The sequence below is a fragment of the Chiloscyllium punctatum genome, chromosome 6 (assembly GCF_047496795.1).
Source record: "Chiloscyllium punctatum isolate Juve2018m chromosome 6, sChiPun1.3, whole genome shotgun sequence".
Classification (NCBI taxonomy): domain Eukaryota; kingdom Metazoa; phylum Chordata; class Chondrichthyes; order Orectolobiformes; family Hemiscylliidae; genus Chiloscyllium; species Chiloscyllium punctatum.
In genome coordinates this window covers 37,702,110-37,722,784 of record NC_092744.1, presented here as the reverse complement: position 1 = coordinate 37,722,784, position 20,675 = coordinate 37,702,110, and the positions used below count along the sequence as shown (strand labels likewise).

At 40.5% G+C, this 20,675-nt stretch overlaps 1 protein-coding gene across 1 annotated transcript in view; it reads left to right on the top strand.

Annotated features, from left to right (window-relative positions):
- mccc1 (methylcrotonyl-CoA carboxylase subunit) overlaps positions 1-20,675 on the top strand; it is an 80,799-nt gene that overhangs the window by 7,476 nt on the left and 52,648 nt on the right. The window contains exons 2-6 of the mRNA XM_072572448.1: positions 6,488-6,531; positions 8,664-8,803; positions 9,503-9,598; positions 10,613-10,734; positions 14,495-14,642. Coding sequence (XP_072428549.1) covers positions 6,488-6,531; positions 8,664-8,803; positions 9,503-9,598; positions 10,613-10,734; positions 14,495-14,642 — 550 coding nt within the window. The remainder of the gene's footprint in view (positions 1-6,487; positions 6,532-8,663; positions 8,804-9,502; positions 9,599-10,612; positions 10,735-14,494; positions 14,643-20,675) is intronic.

The following is a 20,675-nucleotide window of genomic DNA, read 5'->3' as shown; positions in this document are numbered from 1 at the left end:
CTTTCTCACTGTAACCCTTGATCCCCTTTACAATCAAGTACCTATCTATTTACATCTTAAATATATTCAATGACTTGGCCCCCACAGTCTTCTGTGGCAGTGAATTCCATACGTTCACGACTTTCTGGCTGATAAATTTCTCCTTGTCTCTGTTCTAAATGGTCTTCCCTTTACTCGAGGGCTGTGCCCTCGGGTTCTCGTCTCTCCTATCATTAGAAACATCTTCTCAACATCCACTCTGTCCAGGCCATTCAGATTCTGTAAGTTTCAATTAGATCCCCCCCATTATCCTTCTAAACTCCATTGAGTATAGATCCAGAGTCCTCAAATGTTCCTCATATGCTAAGCTGTTCATTCCTGGGATTATTCTCATGAATCTCCTCTGAACACTCTCCAGGGCCATTACATTCTTCCTGAGATATGGAGCCCAAAACTGTGCGCAATACTCCAAATGTGGCCTGACCAGAGCCACATCCCTGCTTTTTTATTCAAGCACTCTCAAGATAAATGTCATCATTGCATTTGCCTTCCTAACTATTGACTCAACCTGCATGTTTACCATGAGAGAATCCTGAACTAGAATGACCATGTCGTTTTGCATTTCAGACTTCTGAATTTTCTCACCATTTAGAAAATAGTCCATGCCTCTATTCTTCTTCCTACCAAGGTGCATGACCTCACACTTTCCCACCTTGTACTCCATCTATCACTTCTTTGCCCACTCTCCGAACCTGTCCAAATCCTTCTGCAGCCTTCCTGCCTTGTCAACGCTATCTGTCCCTGTACCTATTTTTGTATCACCTGCAAACTTAGCCAGGATGCCCTCAGTTCCTTCATCGGGATCATTAATGTAAAAAGTGAAAAGTTGTCGTCCCAACACTGACCCTTGCAGAACACCACTTGTCACCGACTGCCACCCTGAGAAGGACCCTTTTATCCCCACTTGATGCTTTCTGCCAGACAGCCACGTCTCCATCCATGTGAGCATTCTGCCTCTAACACCATGAGCCCTTATCTTATTAGTAGATGCCTGTGTGGCACTTTGCCAAAGGCCTTCCTGAATTCCAGGTAGCTAACATCCATTGGTTCTCCCTGGTCTAATCTGCTTGTTATTTCCTTAAGGAATTCTAGGAGGTTTGTCAGGCATGACCTACCCTTGATAAAAGCCTTAGTAATTAAGACCTTTAAAACTCTGCTATTTTACCATACACTTCCAGGTATTCAGAAATCTGATCCTTCACTATGGATTCCAGGATCTTACCCATGACTGAGGTTAGGCTAACTGGTCGATACATTTCTGTCTTCTGCCTTACTCCCTTATTAAACAAGGGTATTATGTTAGCGATTTTCCAGTCCTCTGGGTCCTCCCTGATTCTAGAGATTCCTGAAATATTATCACTAATACCTCCGTTATACCCCTTAGAACTCTGGAGTGTAGTCCATCTGCTCCAGGTGATTTATTCACCTTCAGGCCATTCAGTTTTTCTAGCATCTTCTCCATGATGATGGCCACCATATTCAGCTCTACCCCCTCACTCTGTTGAATTTTTGAGGAATTACTCGTGTCTTCCACTGTGATGACAGACGTAAGTAATTATCCAGTTCCTTAGCCGTTTTTTTGTACCCACTACTATCTCTCTGGTGTCATTTTCCAGTGGCCCAATGTCCACTTTTGCTTCTCTTTTGCCCTTGATATATCTAAAGAAACCTTTGCAGTCTTCCTTTTTATTACTGGCTAGCTTACTCTCATATTTAAACTTCTACCTCCTCATTTCTTCTTTGTCCTCTGTTGGTCTTTGTAAGCTTCCCAATCCTCTGGTTTCACACAGTTCTTCTCTACTTTATGTGCTTTCTCTTTTGCTTTTATGCTATCCCTGACTTTGCTAGTCACCCATGGTTACCTCATCCTTCCTGTATCATGCTTCTTTTTCCTCAGGATGAATCTCTGCTGTGTCTCCTGAATTATTTCAAGAAACTTCTGGCATTGCTGTTCCACTATCTTTCCTGATGGGCTCCTGTCCCAGTCAGTTCTCCCCAGCTCCTCCCTCATTCCTCTGTAGTTGCCTTTATTCAGCTGAAATACTGTTATCTCTGATTCCATCTTCTCACTCTCATATTGCAGAGTAAATTTGATCACATTATGATCACTGCTTCGTAAGAGTTCCTTCACCTTAAACTCCCTTATCAAGTCTGCCTCATTATACAACACTAAATCCAGTATTGAGTCAGAGCGTGGTGCTGGAAAAGCACAGCAGGTCAGGCAGCATCCAAGGAGCAGGAGAATCAACATTCCAAGCATAAGTTCTTCATCAGGAATGCGGGGGTGGCCCAAGGGGGCTAAGAGATAAATGGGAGAGGGGTGGGGCTGCGGGAAGGTAGCTGAGAAAGCAATAGGTAGATGAAGTTGGGGGTGAAGGTACGAGGTCAGAGAGGAGGATGGAGTGGATAGGTGGGAATGAAGGTGGATAGGTCAAGAGGGCGGTGCTGAGTTGGAAGGTTGATAAGGTGGAGGAAGGGGAAATGAGAAAAGTCGTGAAATCCACATTGATCTCATGTGGTTGGAGGGTCCCAAGGTGGAAGATGAAGCGTTCTTCCTCCAGGCGTCGGCTGGTGAGGGTTTGGCAGTGTGTCGGTTCTGTAGGTAGGCGCTGAGGAAGGAGATGTGGCTGTGGTAGCGAGTCTGCTTCAGGACGAGGCTGAGGAGCTTCAGAGCCAAGGAGATTCAGTATTGCCTGTTCTAAATCCAGTATTGCCTGTTCCATCGTGGGATCCATCACAAGTTGCTCCAAAAAGCCATCTCGTAGACATCCCAGAAATTCCTTTTCTTGCAAACCACTACCAACTTGATTTTTCCAGTCCCTCTGCATATTGAAATCCCTCCTGATCTCTGTAACTTTGCCCTTCCTCCATCTTTTCCATCTCCTGGTGTATCTTCCGCCCCAACTCCTGACTACTGTTTGGAGACCTATACATGACTCCACCTATAGTTTTTCTTCCTTTTCCGGTTCATCAATTCTACCCAAACAGGTTCTACACTATCTGACCCTACTTCGTTTCTTACTATTAATTTAGTTTCAATTCTTACTAATGGGACAACCCCACCTCCTCTAACAACCTGTCTATCCTTTCAATAGGATGTCTATCCTTGAATATTCATTTCCCAATTCTGATCCCCTTGCAGCCATGTCTCTGTGACACCAACCACGTCATACCTGCAAATTTCTATCTGCGCTACAAGCTCATTTACCTTATTCCTTATAGTGTGTGAATTCAGATATAACACCTTGAATCCAGTGTTAACTCTCCCTCTTCTCATTGTCATTTGTTTGTCCAGTGTGCTTGAAGTTTGATTGCTAACCCTTTCCAGATACTCTGTTATATTTGTGCTGGAGATTTTAATAACTTCTCCTGAGTTCTGCAGTCTAACTTCCTCTTTTAGTTTGGGTTTTCTAATTTTCCCTAAAACTCCATGCCTCCCCCTCCCATTTAGTTTAAAGCCCTGTATCAATACCCCTAGTTAAAGCCCTCATGACCTTTCCTACCTGTCCATCTTCCTTCCCCCCCCTCTCATTTAGCTTTCCCCCTCTCACCTTACAAGCCTCATTCCTGATGAAGGGCCATTGCTCAGAGCATCGATTCTTCTGCTCCTGGGATGCTGCCTGACCCGCTGTGCTTTTCGAGCATCCCACTCTCGACTCTGATCTCCAGCATCTGCAGTCCTGACTTTCTCCTATACCCCTCGTTATGCAATTCGCTAGGACTGTGGTCCCAGCACTGATCAGATGAAGACCGTCCCATCGGAACAGGTCCCTTCTTCCCCAGTACTGGTGCCAATGTCCCACGAATTCAAACCCATTTTTCCCACACCAATCTTTGGGCTATGCATCTACCTGCTTAATCTTGTTAATCCTGTGCCAATTAGCTCATGGGTCAGGTAGTAATCCAGAGATTATTACCTTATTAGTTCTACTTTCTAATTTAGCTCCCAGCTGTTCAGGCTCCCTTAGCAGAATCTCTGCCCTGTTTTTATCTATGTCGTTGGTACCTATGTGGACCGTGACCACTGGATCTTTACCCTCCCACTTCAAGTTCCTCTGCAGCCCAGATGAGATATCCCAAACCTAAGCACCAGGCAGCCAATACAACCTTCGAGTCTCTCAATCCTGGTCACAGAGAACACTGTCTATGCCCCTAACTATACTATCTTCAATTACAATATTCTCTTCTCTCTTTTTCACCTGAATGGCTCTCTGCACCAGGGTGCTGTGTCAATCACCTCATCCTCCCTGCAGTCCCCATTCCTGTCCACACAGGGGCAATAACAACATGGATATAAAATTGGTTAAGGAGCAGAAAGAAATGATCTGAATTTGGGTACACAGAGAATAATTTCAAAGTTTATAGATGATACAAAACTTTCAAATATATTTAAGAGATGATAATAATAGACTTTGGGAAGACTGTAGACAGACTGGCAGGATGAATGATCACCACAGCAGGTGAAATTTAACACAATGGTGAAGTGATCCATTTTAGTAGAAAGAATGAGGAGAGGTAATTTGAAGAAAAGAAAGATTTGCATTGAGATAGCACTGGACAAACAGCAAACATCACAAAGCACTGACTGATCTTTTGTTTTTGGTAAAAGGAGATGTGATGGAGCTCTTCAAAGTAATGAATGGTTATTGACTTTCTACTGTTTTGTATTTATTTATTCTAATAAAACCAGAGTGGTGGAGTTTGGATCTTCGGGGCCACAGTTACTTAATATAGGCAGTTGACTATTCATGAAGAATTTTAAGACAGTTTATTATGTTTAAAGAACACCACTTTAGATAACGATACATTAGTTATCTAGACAAAATAAATTGTACAACCCATGACAATTGAGGATGATTCACTAATGCTGGAGAATGAACAAGCAGTTGGCATGGTGAATGTTGATTTCATTAATATTTGATGTTAGGATCCTAGTCTCCAGCAAAGATGTTAAGAAACTTTTCTCAATCTGTTTGGTCCATCTTGACATGAGAAAGACAGCTGCCTGATGAGGACTGCCTTTGAATTTTGCATACTTGTTGATGCACCTTATTTTTGGGGCCAACCATCATACGTTGTATCTGAATCCTTTTAACTAATGAGCACAACATCCGAACAACCACTGTTGCCTTGCCTACCTTCATCTGAAGGGTTTCAAACAATTTGTATTTTCTGAAAAACATCATTGATAGGTTTTATATGGAGCCATATAATTTGTTGATGTCAGCATATGAACATAGTGGCCTCAGTCTTTATTGTCATCTACGGTTGTTCGTGTTTATTAGAGATTATTTATTTTTGCCAAAAAGGAAATAATTGATTGAACAGTCATTACATGAGAATTAATGCTATACGGGAAACAAGTCGACACCTGTTATTAGAGGACACCAATTTTAATGTGATTGCAAAAAAAACGAGGGCTGGGATGAGGAGACATAATTTTACACAGCAAGTGGTTGTGATCAGGAATCTGATGTCTGAAAGAATGATGATAAATGCTGTTTCTATATTACCATTCAAAAGAAAATTGGATAAATACTTGAAAGGGAAAAGATACTGGACTTTTGGGGGAAGGAACAGATATGTGGGTTCATTGGATAGCTCTAATCAAGAGCTGGCACAGGCAAATCAAGTGACCCCTTTTTGTGCCAAATTATTTTTTCATTCTATGACATCTGTACTGTATGGCATTAAAATTTGTTTTGTAGAATGTAGTTCTAAAGGTTAAGCTGGTTAATCGATGTAGATTGAGCACAATTTAGTTTTATAATCCATTTTCTGCCTTTTGATACTAAATCGTTCTGAACGTATTGATCTTTTCACGGAGTCATTCATTTGCTGGTTTACTTTCCTGGTTTCTGGAACACCAGTACCTTTAAATAACAGATAACAAAGGCAATGGTAAGTTCATGAAAACTCGTATTTCCTGGAAAATAAAGCATAAACTGACTGCTATGAAGATTTAGCTTTTCAGATTTATTTGTACTAGATTAAACATAGACTGTATTGTTTCTAAACATTTCATGCTCTTAAGCCTGTTGTTGTATGAACTTCTACACTCCAATGGTTTTTTGTAAATACAGGTATAGTGTCTCATATCCAGCTATCAGAAAACTGTCAATGTTTGGAAACTGAGCAATTTTTAAGCTGCAGTGCATAGTTATTTTATTAGATGAAACAATATCTCAGCTAGGTGTTGCATTCTTACGGTGGCATGCCAACTAGTTATTGGCTTTGTGCACTTGTCTTTTCTCATGCTCTGAGTGGCTTACCGAACTGTCAAGTCACCCCTCCTGAAAATTCACAAGGGCCAAAATCTGGCACAGACGACCTGAGGTTGCATGTTCTGAGACACCATACCTCTAGCATGTTCTGATTTGCATTACCTACTAAGAAAATGGGTATTATTTGTATTGTTTCTGGTTAATTAATTCTGTTTCCTACATAGGCAATGGCTTTGTGCACCGGCCTTCTTAAGAAACGCTTCAACAGGTATTATTTTTTCTTTAATTATGGTGGCTTCACAGATGCATTTTGCCAAGGTGCAATCATTATGTAATTTACATTTATCCTCCTGGTTATGTACATTGAGTTTAGAATGCTGATCTCCAATTGTTGTAAAGAAAGGTTGTTATTTGGAGCAGTGTCAATACACTATAACATAGTAAGTGATTAGTTGGTTAGGAAGAGTTCTGACTGTAGTTAATGGATATATTTCATAATGTTTAAAATCCAGTATTCCATGCAATTTTGAATGAAGTTATGTACTTCTGCATTACAGGGAAGGAAGTGTCCTTGGGGCCAAAAATATGTACGTTTTAAGTAATAGCTGTGGATCTGTCTAAAATCTTGACAGCCTGGATTTACTTGGCAGGTGTCCACCTCCTTTTTGTTTTTGCTTGCGGACTGTAACCTATCAATCTGTTGGTATCCAGTATAGCAGATTGAAGTTTAATTTTAAAGAAATGCTCTACTCCAGAGATTTTGTTCTTTACTAAATAGAAGCTATTACACACTTCACTTTTGAAAAAAACAATCTGTAGTGCTTATTTTGTTAACTAACCCATTTTCTATTACTTAGCCATCCAACTGGGTTGTCGAATCTACAGCTTCTGATATTGTGGGACTGGGTTGCGTTAAATCAGTGTCTAACTTTGGGCTCTTAAATTTCTTGTGACTCTGTGTGATGACTTTAACATCTACCTACTATTTAAAGATCTAGTGGTTTCAGAGTTGTTTGTAGGTATCATGTAACACTGTTATAACAGCTATGAGATCATTCATTTCATTTCTGGATAGCAGCCAAAGTTTGAGTCAATTAAGAGCTAATGGTGTAATGAAGGTTTAACCTCTACATTCTACCAAAACAAAGGTACTCTTAGTGAGGGAATATTCACCATTTTAATTAATGTTAAAACAGAAAACATTGGGAATACTCAGCGGGCCTTCATCCTGGACTGTTAAAAGAGGTGACTCTCGAGTTCGCAGATTCGTTGGTGTTAGTTTCCAAATATTAGCTAGTTTCTGAGGTTTCCATCAGACTGGAGAATAGCAAATGTATTTCTCCTATATAAGAAAGGAGGAAGACGCAAAGAAGGAAACTATAAATAGACTAGTTATCTAGAAGACTGTCATGGGGAAGTTTGCAGATGACACCAAAATTGGAGGTGTAGTGGACAGCGAAGAGGGATACCTCAGATTACAACAGGATCTTGACCAGATGGGCCAATGGCTGAGAAATGGCAGATGGAGTTTAATTCAGATAAATGCGAGGTGCTGCATTTTGGGAAAGCAAATCTTAGCAGGACTTATACATTTAATGGTAAGGTCCTAGGCAGTGTTGCTGAACCATGAAACCTTAGAGTTCAGGTTCATAGCTCCTTGAAAGTGGAGTCGCAGGTAGATAGGATAGTGACGAAGGCATTTGGTATGCTTTCTTTTATTGATCAGAGTATTGAGTACAGGAGTTGGGAGGTCATGTTGTGGCTGTACAGGACATTGGTTAGGGCACTGTTGGGATATTGCTTGAAATTCTGGTCTCCTTTCTATCAGAAAGACATTGTGAAACTTGAAAGGGTTCAGAAAAGATTTACAAGGATGTTGCCAGGGTTGGAGGATTTGAGCTATCGGGAGAGGCTGAACAGGCTGGGGTTGTTTTCCCTGGAGCGGCGGAGGCTGAGGGGTGACCTTATAGAGGTTTACAAAATTATGAGGGGCATGGATAGGATAAATAGACAAAGTCTTTTCCCTGGGGTTGGGGAGTCCAGAACGAGAGTGCATAGGTTTAGGGTGAGAGGGGAAAGATATAAAAGAGACCTAAGGGGCAACTTTTTCACGCAGAGGGTGGTACGTGTATGGAATGAGCTGCCAGAGAAAGTGGTGAAGGCTGGTACAATTGCAGCATTTAAGAGGCATTTTGATGGGTATTGAATAGGAAGGGTTTGGAGAGATATGGACCGGGCGCTGGCAGGTGGGGCTAGATTGGGTTGGGATATCTGGTCGGCATGGACGGGTTGGACCGAAGGGTCTGTTTCCATGCTCTACATCTCTATGACTCAAAATGTTTGCTGTCTGTTGATGATTATAAGCAGTTTATTTGCATAAATTGTTAATTTCTTTTCCAGGCACTTGCAGAATTGAGAAAATTCTTATTGCGAATCGGGGTGAGATTGCCTGCAGGGTAATGAGGACAGCAAAGAAGTTGGGTGTTCGTTCTGTCGCTGTGTACAGTGAAGCAGACAAAAATTCCATGCATGTCACAATGGTATGACATGATATCAGTGCTCACATCTGTGAAGCTGTTTCAATCTATGTATTCTTCATCTGGATTAATCCAATGCTGTAATATTGGTTTCTCATCAGAATGAATAATGCCTGTGCTACAAGTTAGTCAGGGGTTTAAATTTAACTTCACAGGACGGCCATGACAGTTGGGAATGAATAGCTGTTCATTGTACCATGAAGTCAATGGATACTCCATCAGATGGCATTGTATAACAAGCAACTGATCTACTATTGCTGTTTGCACCTCCACAATCACTTTCTTTTGTGCATAGCTAATAGTTTTAGGCATTTCCAGTTCAGGTTTTAACTATTATGCACCACAGACTGGATTTCAGATTTGTTATTTTCCATTTTAAATAAATGTATATTTACCTTAGATGTAAAAAGTCTGTTGCCTGGGTAATCTGCTCTTGCTTTACCTTTATTAAGGGCTATGTGTTATCTTTGATAACATGCTAAATTTTGGGATTGATCATATTGTTTATCAGGCATAATTTTGGGAATCATTTGTTAAAGTTCTTTAGTTCTAAAAGCAGTTGCAATTACATTTGCCAGAATATTTTACACCAAGAGTGATGACATGGAGATTGTTGGTGTAATAAGTTTAGCAAAGTCAAAATAAAAGATTCAAATTTATTGAAGATATTCCATTGTAGACTAATTCATTCTCATTCATCAGGCTGACGAAGCTTACCACATAGGACCAGCAGCCTCTCAGCAGAGCTACCTAAATGTGGAAAAGATAATCCAGGTAGCTAAAACAGCAGCTGCCCAGGTAACTTTATTGAATAACTTTGTGAGTTGTGATTAAAGCTGGGAAGTGAGAAGTGTACTGTTGCTTAGCTTTGGGCAATATTACAATTAATAAGGCTGTCTGTCTCTGTTAAATTGACGAATAGATCTTAAACTTGGTCATCCTATGAATCTTGGATCTTTGTGATATAATAGATGTGATTTACAGTGGACCATTAAACTACTTTATAAACAAACATTACTGTTTTTCATTTTTGTTAATGATAAACTAAAATTCATACTCTGTAAAATTGTATATCATGCTAGTGTTGTACTGACTGGATTCATTTCGTTTGCAAAACAAGTCAAAGTTAAGACACTTACAGTTCTGTTCACTTGGGGGTAGTTTCTTGGCACTTATTCTGTATTGGTTTTTTTCTGCTTAATTTAGTCTTTTGGGGAGATGGGCTATAGCGGGATGAGGACACTGTGTAATACTGTGTCTGTTTTAGTTCAGAAGGTTGAGGGGTAACTTAAAAATATTCAGATGGGTAGATGGAGAGAAATCGTTTCCTCTGGTTGGAGGAATGCAGAATAAGAAAGCGTAATCCTAAAATTAGAGTGAAATCAACCAGGAAGCAGTTTTTATATGGAGGTTAATGGAAATTTAGAATTTATTTCCCTAAAAGGATGTCATTATTAGGTCAGTTGAAATTTGGCTGACAATTAATAATGGATAATGATATGAGTGGATATGAGGTTATGTTGTGATCTAATTGAAGAAGAAGGGAAAGTAGTTGAAGAGATTCAATGGGTTGTTTCTGTTCCTAACAATCTCTTGATATTGGTGACATTGCCTGTGATTGACAGAGTAACTAAGATCAACTAAGTTAATAGGCTCCCCAGGTATAAAATATGCCTTTTCATCTAGTTCTTAATGTTCCATTTTTATATCTCAAAGAGTCACCTCTTTTTTTAAAAAAAGTATAGTGCTGAATCCTAACGCAACTTTACTGTTGTGATTTGTTGTTTTTACTTTGTGATTTATCTCTTGCAGGCCATCCATCCAGGCTATGGATTCCTTTCAGAGAATACAGAGTTTGCAGAACGATGTAAAAAGGAGGGCATCATTTTTATTGGACCGCCTTCTTCAGCCATTCGAGATATGGGCATCAAGAGGTAGGAGATTGACATTTGTTGCATAAGAAATTAAACAGAAAGTCACTTGTAGAGATTGAAAAGTAGTGATGATTAAGATTTAATAGATATCTTGTCAATAAGCATGAGAAATCTCTGTGGCAGAGTCCATTTATTTGTGAGGCTAAATAATAGTATGTGAGGTACTGTGCCATGGAGCTTTATCACACGTACCTGTTTAACATAGTGATTACATAAAATGGAAATAAGTAGAAAATTGCATTCTCCTGTGGTGTTAAAACATCGTCTAAAGATGAGCTTAGAAAGCTGTGCAAAGGTATCTGTTTTAGAAAAAAGTTGAACACCATATTTTGAGGTGTGTTTACATTTTCAGGACAAGTGGTATTAAGCCGATGACTGAACTATTAATTCACAGATTGAGGTAATGATCTGGGGTTATGGGTTCAAATCCTGCCATGGCAGATGGTGGAATTTGAATTCAATTTAAAAAAAAACTGGAAATAAGGTTCTAATGATGACTATGAAATTTTTGTTGATTGTCAGAAAAACACATCTAGTTCCCTAATGTTCCTTAAAGAAAGAAATTGCCATTTTTATCTGAAGCAAAAACAGAAATAGCTGATAAAACTCAGCAGATCTTGCTGCATCTGTGGAGAGAAGTCAGAGGGGAACCTTTTGGATCAAGTGACCCTTCCTCAGAATTGAGAGTAGCTAGGCAGTTTATGTGCAGAAGATAGGAAGGGGGAATGGGTAAGGAGTAAATACTAGTTGGAGATAGAGACCAAATAGAGAGAAGAACAGTTGGGGAGATAAAGGAGTGGATAACGATCTGGCTAGGAGGATGGATAGCTATTGATGGGAACTGTTTTTGGCTAACAATGGGTTGTGTGTAATAGCAGACCATGTGATGACAAGGCCTGATGTGTGGGATTGGGGTGAGGACATGGGAGAGTTCAAGCCCTAAAGTTGTTGAACTCAATATTGAGATCAGAAGGCTGCAGGGTCACCAGGTGGAAAGTGAAGTGCTGTTCTTCCAAGTTGCATTGAGCTTTGCTGGAGCACTGCAGAAAGCCTGATACAGAGATGTTGACCAGGGAACAGGATAGTGTCTTGAAGTGGCATGCAACTGAACCTTCAGGGTTCTGTTTTTGCAGGAACAATGTAGGTGTTCTGTGAAGCAGTCACCCAGTCTACACTTTGTTTCTCCAATGTAGAGGAGACCACGTTGTGAGCAGTGAGTACAGTAGACTAGATTGTGTGAGCTAAAACGCTAGTTCACCTGGAAGGTGTGTTGGGGCCTTGGCTACTGAAGAGGGAGGAATGGGCAGGTGTTACACCTTCTGCAGTTGCAGGGGAAGATGTCATGAGGCTATTGGGGGTATTGAGAATGAAGGAAGAGTGGACCAGGGTGTTCTGGAGGGAACGATCCCTGCGGAAGGCTGACAGGGGAAGGGAGGGGAATATGTATCTTGTGTTAGCATTTCCCTGGAGATGGTGGAAATGGCAGCTAATGATCCTCTGGATATAGATGCTGGTGAGATAGAGGGTGGGGGGACTCTTTCGCTCTTGCGGGAGGGAAGACAGGAGGGGAGGGCCGAATTGTGGGAGATGGGTCGGACCCGACTAAGGACCCTGTCAATAACAGTATTGGGGAATCCTCAATTAAGAAAGAAGATGGACATATTGGTGGCACCCTTGTCAATGTTGGCATCATGAAAACAGATGCACCAGAGAGGGAAGAATTGGGTCAATGGAATCGAGTCTTTACAGGAAGCAGGGTGTGAGGATCTATTGTCAAGATAACTGTGGAAATTCAGTGGGTTTATGGTGGATATTGGTGGCCAACTTATAAATAGAGATGTTGAGGAAGGGAAAGGAGGAGTGAGAGATGGACCAGGTGAAAGTGAGAGCGGGGGAGAGATTGGAAGCGAAATCAATAAACTTTTATAATTCTTGATGAGAGAGGGAAGTAACAGTGATGGTATCATTGACATGCCGGAGAAAGTTGGGTGGGGGCTGTAATAGGACTGGTACAAGGAATGTTCCACATATCCCATTCACACCTGGTCTGCTAGATGTGACTCTAGATCCACAGCAATGTGGTTGACTCATAACTGCCTTTTGCACAATTAGGGATGGGCAATAGATGATGGCCGAGTCAGTCATGCCCAAATATCATGATTGAATTTTAAAAGTAGTCAGATCCCAAACTGAAATCTGGCTTGCTAAATCACATTTTGTGGGTTTTTTAAACAAAGCAGCCTCTTGCTGAAATATAAGCATCCCATATTGCACATTTGGGCTTCATAGTAAAACCGTTATTAAATAAAATAAATGGCAATAAAATAGAACAAACCAAGCTATTTACGTAAAGTGCATGTTTAAAGATTTCTAAACACTTAGTAAAACTGTATTCCTGTTAATCCCAAAACCACTTTTTTACAGATCTCAACAGCACCCATTTTCAGTACTCACACCAGAAAGAATCTCCTCTATCATGTCTACAGTGTTAATTTAACTGTGACTTCAACTCCCAGTCTGGAGAATCTGATGGCCTCTTCCTGGAACCTTCATGCACCTGAGCTTAACTCTTCTCAGATTCTAATAACCTCTTTAGGGTTTTACCCAAACACTTCTGGTCTGGACCTATTATTAAACTCATTACTCTGAGGTTTTGTTTAAAAAACATTGAAATTATCTTCTCACTTTGACGGATACAATTGCTTTATATATCCATTTCCAGCTAAGAGCATTGCAGAACTCCCCCAAACTGAAACTAAAGCTGAGAAGTTTATCCAAGCTATGAGTATTTCCCCCAAGCTTAAAACAAGTCCAGAATCTTCTATCAGAAAGCCTTATGTATTACTCTGTATACTTGTTTCACTTGTAAACTCTCCCAATATAAAGATAAACTCATCAGTTCTTAGAGACTATCTATCTTAAAATGTTTTAACAGAAATCATCATGACAGAAATACTTGCAAGTTAATTATTAAACCCCTTCAGACACACGCACTGCTCCATATGTCACTAGTTCAAAATTCAAAAATACAAACTCAAAAATGAATAATTTCAAAATATATATACATCACACTCTTTACGTATCAGTTTTTATGTGCCAATGTCCACTCTGCTGAAAATTGTCAATTTAACAACTTGAATATCTTTGAGCAGTTTGTCGATAATCACTTGACCCCTAAAGTGATTTTGCATGGAATCCATTGCATACAAAAGATTGGCGTTATATCAAGGTTGTAAAACTAAACTGAAAGTTTGATGAACTGTGTGAGTGTAGAGGGTTAGATGCTGAGTTTTAATTTCAGGATCCTAATTCCAAATCCAGGCCAGAGTGTATCAAAGTGTCTTGGAAAGATCTTGGTATATTGGAGTGGGTATAAAAGTATCCTCCGGATGTATAAAGAATACTTTTCTGAGGTTTGATTTGAAGGGTGGTGTTATTGTAGAATGTGAGCTTTTTAGCCTCCTGCATCCTGAGAGTGTTCAGTAGTGATAATGAGTACCTGAAATGAGAAACACTCCATTGTCCAGCATAACATCCTACATCTAGATGTACCCAATCAAAGTTAGAAAACAAAGAGATGAAACGACAATATGAGCTGGGGCTTCCATTCTGCTCTGTCCAGTGCTCTTCTTTCCAAAGCTATTCATAAACAATTTCTGTACAATTTGGTTGCTAAGATGATGAGAATAGTTCTTAAAAAGAAGGGAAAATCTGTGAACTGCAATTTATTTGTATTTGCATTTTACCTTTTTTTATCCAGCACTTCGAAGGCCATAATGTCAGCTGCTGGGGTGCCTGTCATTGAAGGTTACCATGGTGATGAACAATCTGATCAACATTTAAAAGGGGAAGCCAGTAGAATTGGTTATCCTGTGATGATAAAAGCAGTTCGAGGTGGAGGTGGCAAGGTAAGACATAGCCATTAATAAATGGGTGAAATATTATTTTAGGTTACAGTACTTGACTGTATGGAATGCAGATCACACATTGTTATAGCACATAAGGCAGCCATTCAGTTCATTGTGTGTACACTGGTTCTCCAAAAGCACATCTGACCTATTGCTTTCTTCTGTCTACGCCTGTAACCCTGCATATTCTTCCTTCTCAGATAATGAATTCACAGTTGAATGCCTCACCACACTTTTAGGTCATGCATTCCAGACCGTTACCACTTGCTACATGAAAAATATTTTCTTCATATCACTTTTTTTTAACTGACCACTTTAAAACTGCACCTATTGATTTTTCACAAGTACAAACATTTTCTCCTTATTTACTCTGTCCATATCTCTCAAGGTTTAGAATAAATCAGATCTCCTCTCAACCTTTTGTTCTTCCAGTTGAACAGTCTCAATTCCTCATCCCTGGAACCATTCTTGCAAATGTATTCTGCATTGTCTTTAATGCTTTCATATCTGTGCAGTGCCCAGTACTAGAAGCAATACTCCAAATGAGGCTGAATCCCTTCTAAACTAAGTTCAATATAATGTCCTTCCTCTTGTACTCGATGTCCTATTAATAAAGCTTAGGGTACCATTGCTTTATTAACTTCTCTCTCTCAACCTGTCTTTCCCCCTTTAAAGATTATGAACATATATGCACGGTCCCTCTGTGCCTGTACCCCTTTTTGAATCTTTTTATATCTCCAAGATTATTCCTCTCACTTCTCCTCAGTAAACTTAATCTGCCACCTCTCTGCCCACTCTAGTAGCTTGTAAATGACTTTTTGAAGATCTTTATTTTCTCCTAACCATTTATAATGTTTTCAAGATGCTGAATGTTCCAGATAGCCTGTGGACTTAGTGTGGAACTAAGACTTGAAAATCCAAACAAAATGTTATTGAAGTGAGCAATTTGGAAATGAGAAAGTGTTTCATTAAATTTATTGAAGTTTTTAAATTTTAAGTTTAATGTTATTGGTCTTTCTGTAAGGTTTTCTGTTCAACATAGCCTATGTCCTTCAGGAGAAATTGAATAGGATACAAATGATGTAAAGAGATAGAAATTGGTATGTCAGTGTCTTTATTTTTGTGTGTAAGACAGGTGCAACACTGACTGTAACTTAGCAGTACAGCAGGCAGCAACTGATTTGCTCGTGTGCTCGGACCAAAGCTAAACTTGTCAGAGATTTTTTCAGAGCAGGTGAAAAACAAGTGTTGGATCCCTTGCATATATTAATAAGCGGACTGCCTGTTCTAACATGGGTTGCGTATAACAGGCTCATGCCGTCTTGCGGCTGAAGCAGCCCAGCAGGTGTTTGCTGCCTCAATGTATTTTTTTTTAATCTTTTTCAGCTTTGTGGAGACGGTGGTATAGTGTTAATGTCTTATATTCTAGAAGTGCAGGTAATGTCCTGAGAACATTAGTTCAAATTCAACCATGGCAGCTGGTGGAAACTTAAATTCAATTAATAAAATCCAGAATTGAAATCTACTCTCAGTCATAACGATCATGAAACTATAATCAATTATTGTTTAAAATTTCATTTGGTTCATGAATATTCTTTCGGTGAGAGAATATACCTACCAATGCTTCCTGAAACAGTGTAATATGGTTGACTTTTAGTTACCCTGTAAGATGGCCTAGCAAACAATTAATTTAAGGGCATTTAGGGATGGGCACCAGTGGTGACCTTGGCAGTAATGCCCTTGTTCCATGAAAGTATAAAGGAAAGGTGATGCCAGGAGTGGCAGGAATTCTGCTGCTAGACCATTGTTGACACCCTTCCCGTTGTCAAACCAGTGAGTTGTCTTTTCATACACCAGAACCAGCAAGTCTCTCAAATGCTGAACCCCAATTTTAGGGGAGTCTTGGGTCTCCTTGCTTGGGATGTACATTAATAGCACTCATTGGTTATACAACCAATAGCCAATTTCTACATGGAATTTTTATTTTTGATAACACTTTACAGATGAGTCTTTGTTCCACTTGGAGGAAGTGGTAGAACAGTGGTAATATCTTGGGACCTGAGGCTCATGCTAATCCTTCGGGGACCTGAGTTCACTAATGTCCTTTATGTGAGAATATTTGCTTCGTCTGACCTATATGGAACTGCAGAGCCATAACCAAGTGATTGACTCCAAAGTACACTCAGGAATGGATTAGAAAGCCACTCAGTTCTGAGGCAATTAAGGGTGGGCCATAAATGCTGGTTTCGACATCCATTAAAAAATTTTTAAAAATAACCCCTCCTCTCTCGTAATTCACTAGTCATTATTTTTCCCTATCTTAGATGTTGATGGACTTTAAATTTCTTTTCACACCTTCATATGCTCATTCACTTGTCATCCAGTTCCTTGTTACTTCAGCAAATTTTGTTTATTTAGATATATTGACATCAAATTTCATTCATGTATGTGTTTGGAGAGCACAGATATTCCTGCTTTTTTTCCTGAGGATTGCATATTCCAGATTAACCTGCATCCCAGGAGTGCAGGTCCAATTTTTGATGGTGATCAGTTGCAGATTGGCCGACAGCCCTAAACACTTAGATTGAATATCTGCAATGATGTTACTAGATTTTTTTTAAATTTAAACTAGGTCCTTGAGTGAAACTGACATATCACTTAGAAGCCACCCAATGGAAATAATACTTTGGTTCACAAGCATAGTTGAAACCTAGAGCCCTTGTATTTTTGATTGTCTTAATGGGCAGAACCTTAGTCAGACGAAGTGTAGAGGTGGCCCTAAAAGGAGGTTTTTCCACTTAAGAGCAGCTTAGTTTTAGAACATAAAACAGTATAGCACAGTACAGGCCCTTTGGCCCTCGATGTTGTGTCATTCTTTTATCCTACTCTAAGATCAGACTAACCTACATACCTTCATTGTACTATCGTCCATGTGCCTATCGAAGAATCGCTTAAATGTCTCCAGTGTATCTATCTCTACTATCACTGCTGGCAGTGCACTCCACGCACCTACCACTTTCTGTGTAAAGAACCTACCTCTGACATCTTCCTTAAAACTTCCTCCAATTACTTTAAAATTATGCCCCCCACCCCCCAAGTTAGCTATTTCCACCCTGGGTGGCTATCCATTCTATCTATGCCTCTCATCATCTTGTACACCTCTATCAAGTCACCTCTCACCCTTTGTTGCTCCAATGAGAAAAGCCGTAGCTCCCTCAATCTTCCTTCATAAGACATGCCCTCCAGTGCAAGCAGTGTCCTGGTAAATCTCCTCTGCACCCTCTCTAAAGCTTCCACATCCTTCCTATAATGAGGCATCCAGAACTAAACACAATATTCCAAGTGTGGTCTAATCAGAGGTCTGTAGAGCTGCAGCATAACCCCGCGGCTCTTAAATTCAATCCTCCTGCTCATGAAAGCCAACGCGCCATATGCCTTCTTAACAACCCTATCAACTTAGGTGGCAACTTTCCAGGATCTATAAACATTGACCCCAACATCCCTCTGTACCTCCACGCTGCCAAGAATTCTGCATTTAACCCTGTATTCTATATTCAAATTCAAACTTCCAAAGTGAATCATTTCCCACTTTCCCAGGTTGAACTCCAACTGCCACTTATCATTCCAGTTCTGCATCCTATTAATGTCCCGTTGTAACCTACAACAGCCCTCCACACTATCTCTCAATCCACCAACCTTCATGTCATCGGCAAATTTACTAACCCATCCTTCCACATCCTCATCCAAGTCATTTATAAAAACCATAAAGAGCAGAGGTCCCAGAACTGATCCCTGTGGAACACCAGTGATCACCAAGCTCCAGGCTGAATACTTTCAGTCTACCACCACCCTCTGTCTTCTATGGGCCAGCCAATTCTGTATCCAGTAGCCAGATTTCCATGTGTCCCATGCCTCCTTACTTTTTAAATGAACTTACCATGGGGATTCTTATCAAATGCCTTGCTAAAATCCATGTACACTGTATCCACTACTCTACCTTCATCAACATGTTTTGTCACATCCTCAAATAATTCCATAAGGTTTGTGAGGCATGACCTGCCCCTCACAAAGCCACGCTGACTATCTCTAATCAAACAATAGCTTTTTCAACTTGTCATAAATCCTGTCTCTCAGAATCCTCTCCAATACTTTACCCACCACAGACGTAAAACTGACTGGTCTGTAATTCCCAGGATTATCCCTTTTCCCTTCTTGATCAAGGGAATAACATTTGCCACCATCCATCTGGCACTACTCCAGTTCACAGTAAGGACGCAAAGATCATTGCCAAAGGCGCAGCCATCTCTTCCCTCACTTCTGATAGAAACCAAGGGTATATCCCATGTGGCCCAGGGCATTTATCTATCCTTATGATTTTCAAAGTTTTCAGCACATGCTCCTTCTTAACATCAACCTGTTTAAGCATATCAGTCTGTTTCGCACTGTACTCAGAAGCGTCAAGGTCCCTCTCAGTAGTGAATACTGAAGCAAAGTATTCATTAAGGACCTCCCCTACCTCCTCTTACTCCAGGTGCAATTTCCCTCCACTATCCCTGATTGGTCTTACCCTCACTCTAGCCATCCTCTTGTTCATCACATAAGTGTAGAATGGCTTAGGGTTTTCCTTAATCCTACCTGCTAAAACTTTTTTCTTGCCCCTTTCTAGCTCTCCTAAGTCTATTCTTCAGTTCCTTCCTGGCTGCCTTGTAACTCTCTTGAGCCCTCTCTGATCCTTGCCTCCTCAATCTTAAGTAAGTTTCCTTCCTCCTCTTTGCTAGATGTTCCACATCCCTTGTCACCCAAGATTCTTTCAACCTACCATCCCTTCCTTGCCTCAGTGGGACAATCTGGACTTTCAGAAAGCTTTTGATAAAGTCCCACATAGGAGGTTAGTGTGCAAAATTAGGGTGCATGGTATTGGGGACAAAGTACTAGATTGGATTGAAAATTGGAAACAAAGGGTAGTGATAAACGGCTCCATTTCGGAATGGCAAGCAGTGACCAGTGGGGTACCGCAGGGATCCGTGCTGGGACTACAGCTTTTTACAATATATGTTAATGATATAGAAGATGGTATCAGCAATAACATTAGCAAATTTGCTGATGATACAAAGCTGAGTGGCAGGGTGAAATGTGAAGAGGATGTTAGGAGATTACAGGGTGACCTGGACAAGTTAGGTGAGTGGGCAGATGCATGGCAGATGTAGTTTAATGTGGATAAATGTATGGTTATCCACTTTGGTGGCAAGAACAAGAAGGCAGATTACTACCTCAATGGAATCAATTTAGGTAAAGGGGCAGTACAGAGAGATCTGGGTGTTCTTGTACACCAGTCAATGAAGGCAAGCATGCAGGTACAGCAGGTAGTGAAGAAGGCTAATAGCATGCTGGCCTTCATAACGAGAGGAATTGAGTATAGAAGCAAAGAGGTTCTTTTGCAGCTGTACAGGGCCCTGGTGAGACCACACCTGGAGTACTGTGTGCAGTTCTGGTCTTCAAATTTGAGGAAAGACATTCTGGCTACTGAGGGAGTGCAGCGTAGTTTCATGAGGTCAATTCCTGGAATGGCGGGATTACCTTACACTGAAAGACTGAAGCGACTGGGCTTGTATACCCTTGAGTTTAGAAGACTGAGAGGGGATCTGATTGAGACATGTTAGATTATGAAAGGATTGGACACTCTGGCAGCAGGAAACATATTTCTGCTGATGGGTGAGTGCCAAGCTAGAGGACACAGCTTAAAAATACAGGGTAGACCATTTAGGACAGAGATGAGAGTGGTGGCTGTGTGGAATGGTCTGCCCCAGAGGGCAGTGGAGGCCCAGTCTCTGGATTCATTTAAGAAAGAATTGGATAGAGCTCTCAAAGATAGTGGAATCAAGGGTTATGGAGATAAGGCAGGAAGAGGATACTGATTAGGAATGATCAGCCATGATCATATTGATTGGCGGTTCAGGCTCGAAGGCCAGAATGGCCTACTCCTGCACCTATTGTCTATAATCCTGTCCAGCGGTATCAGCAAGTGCTTCCTAA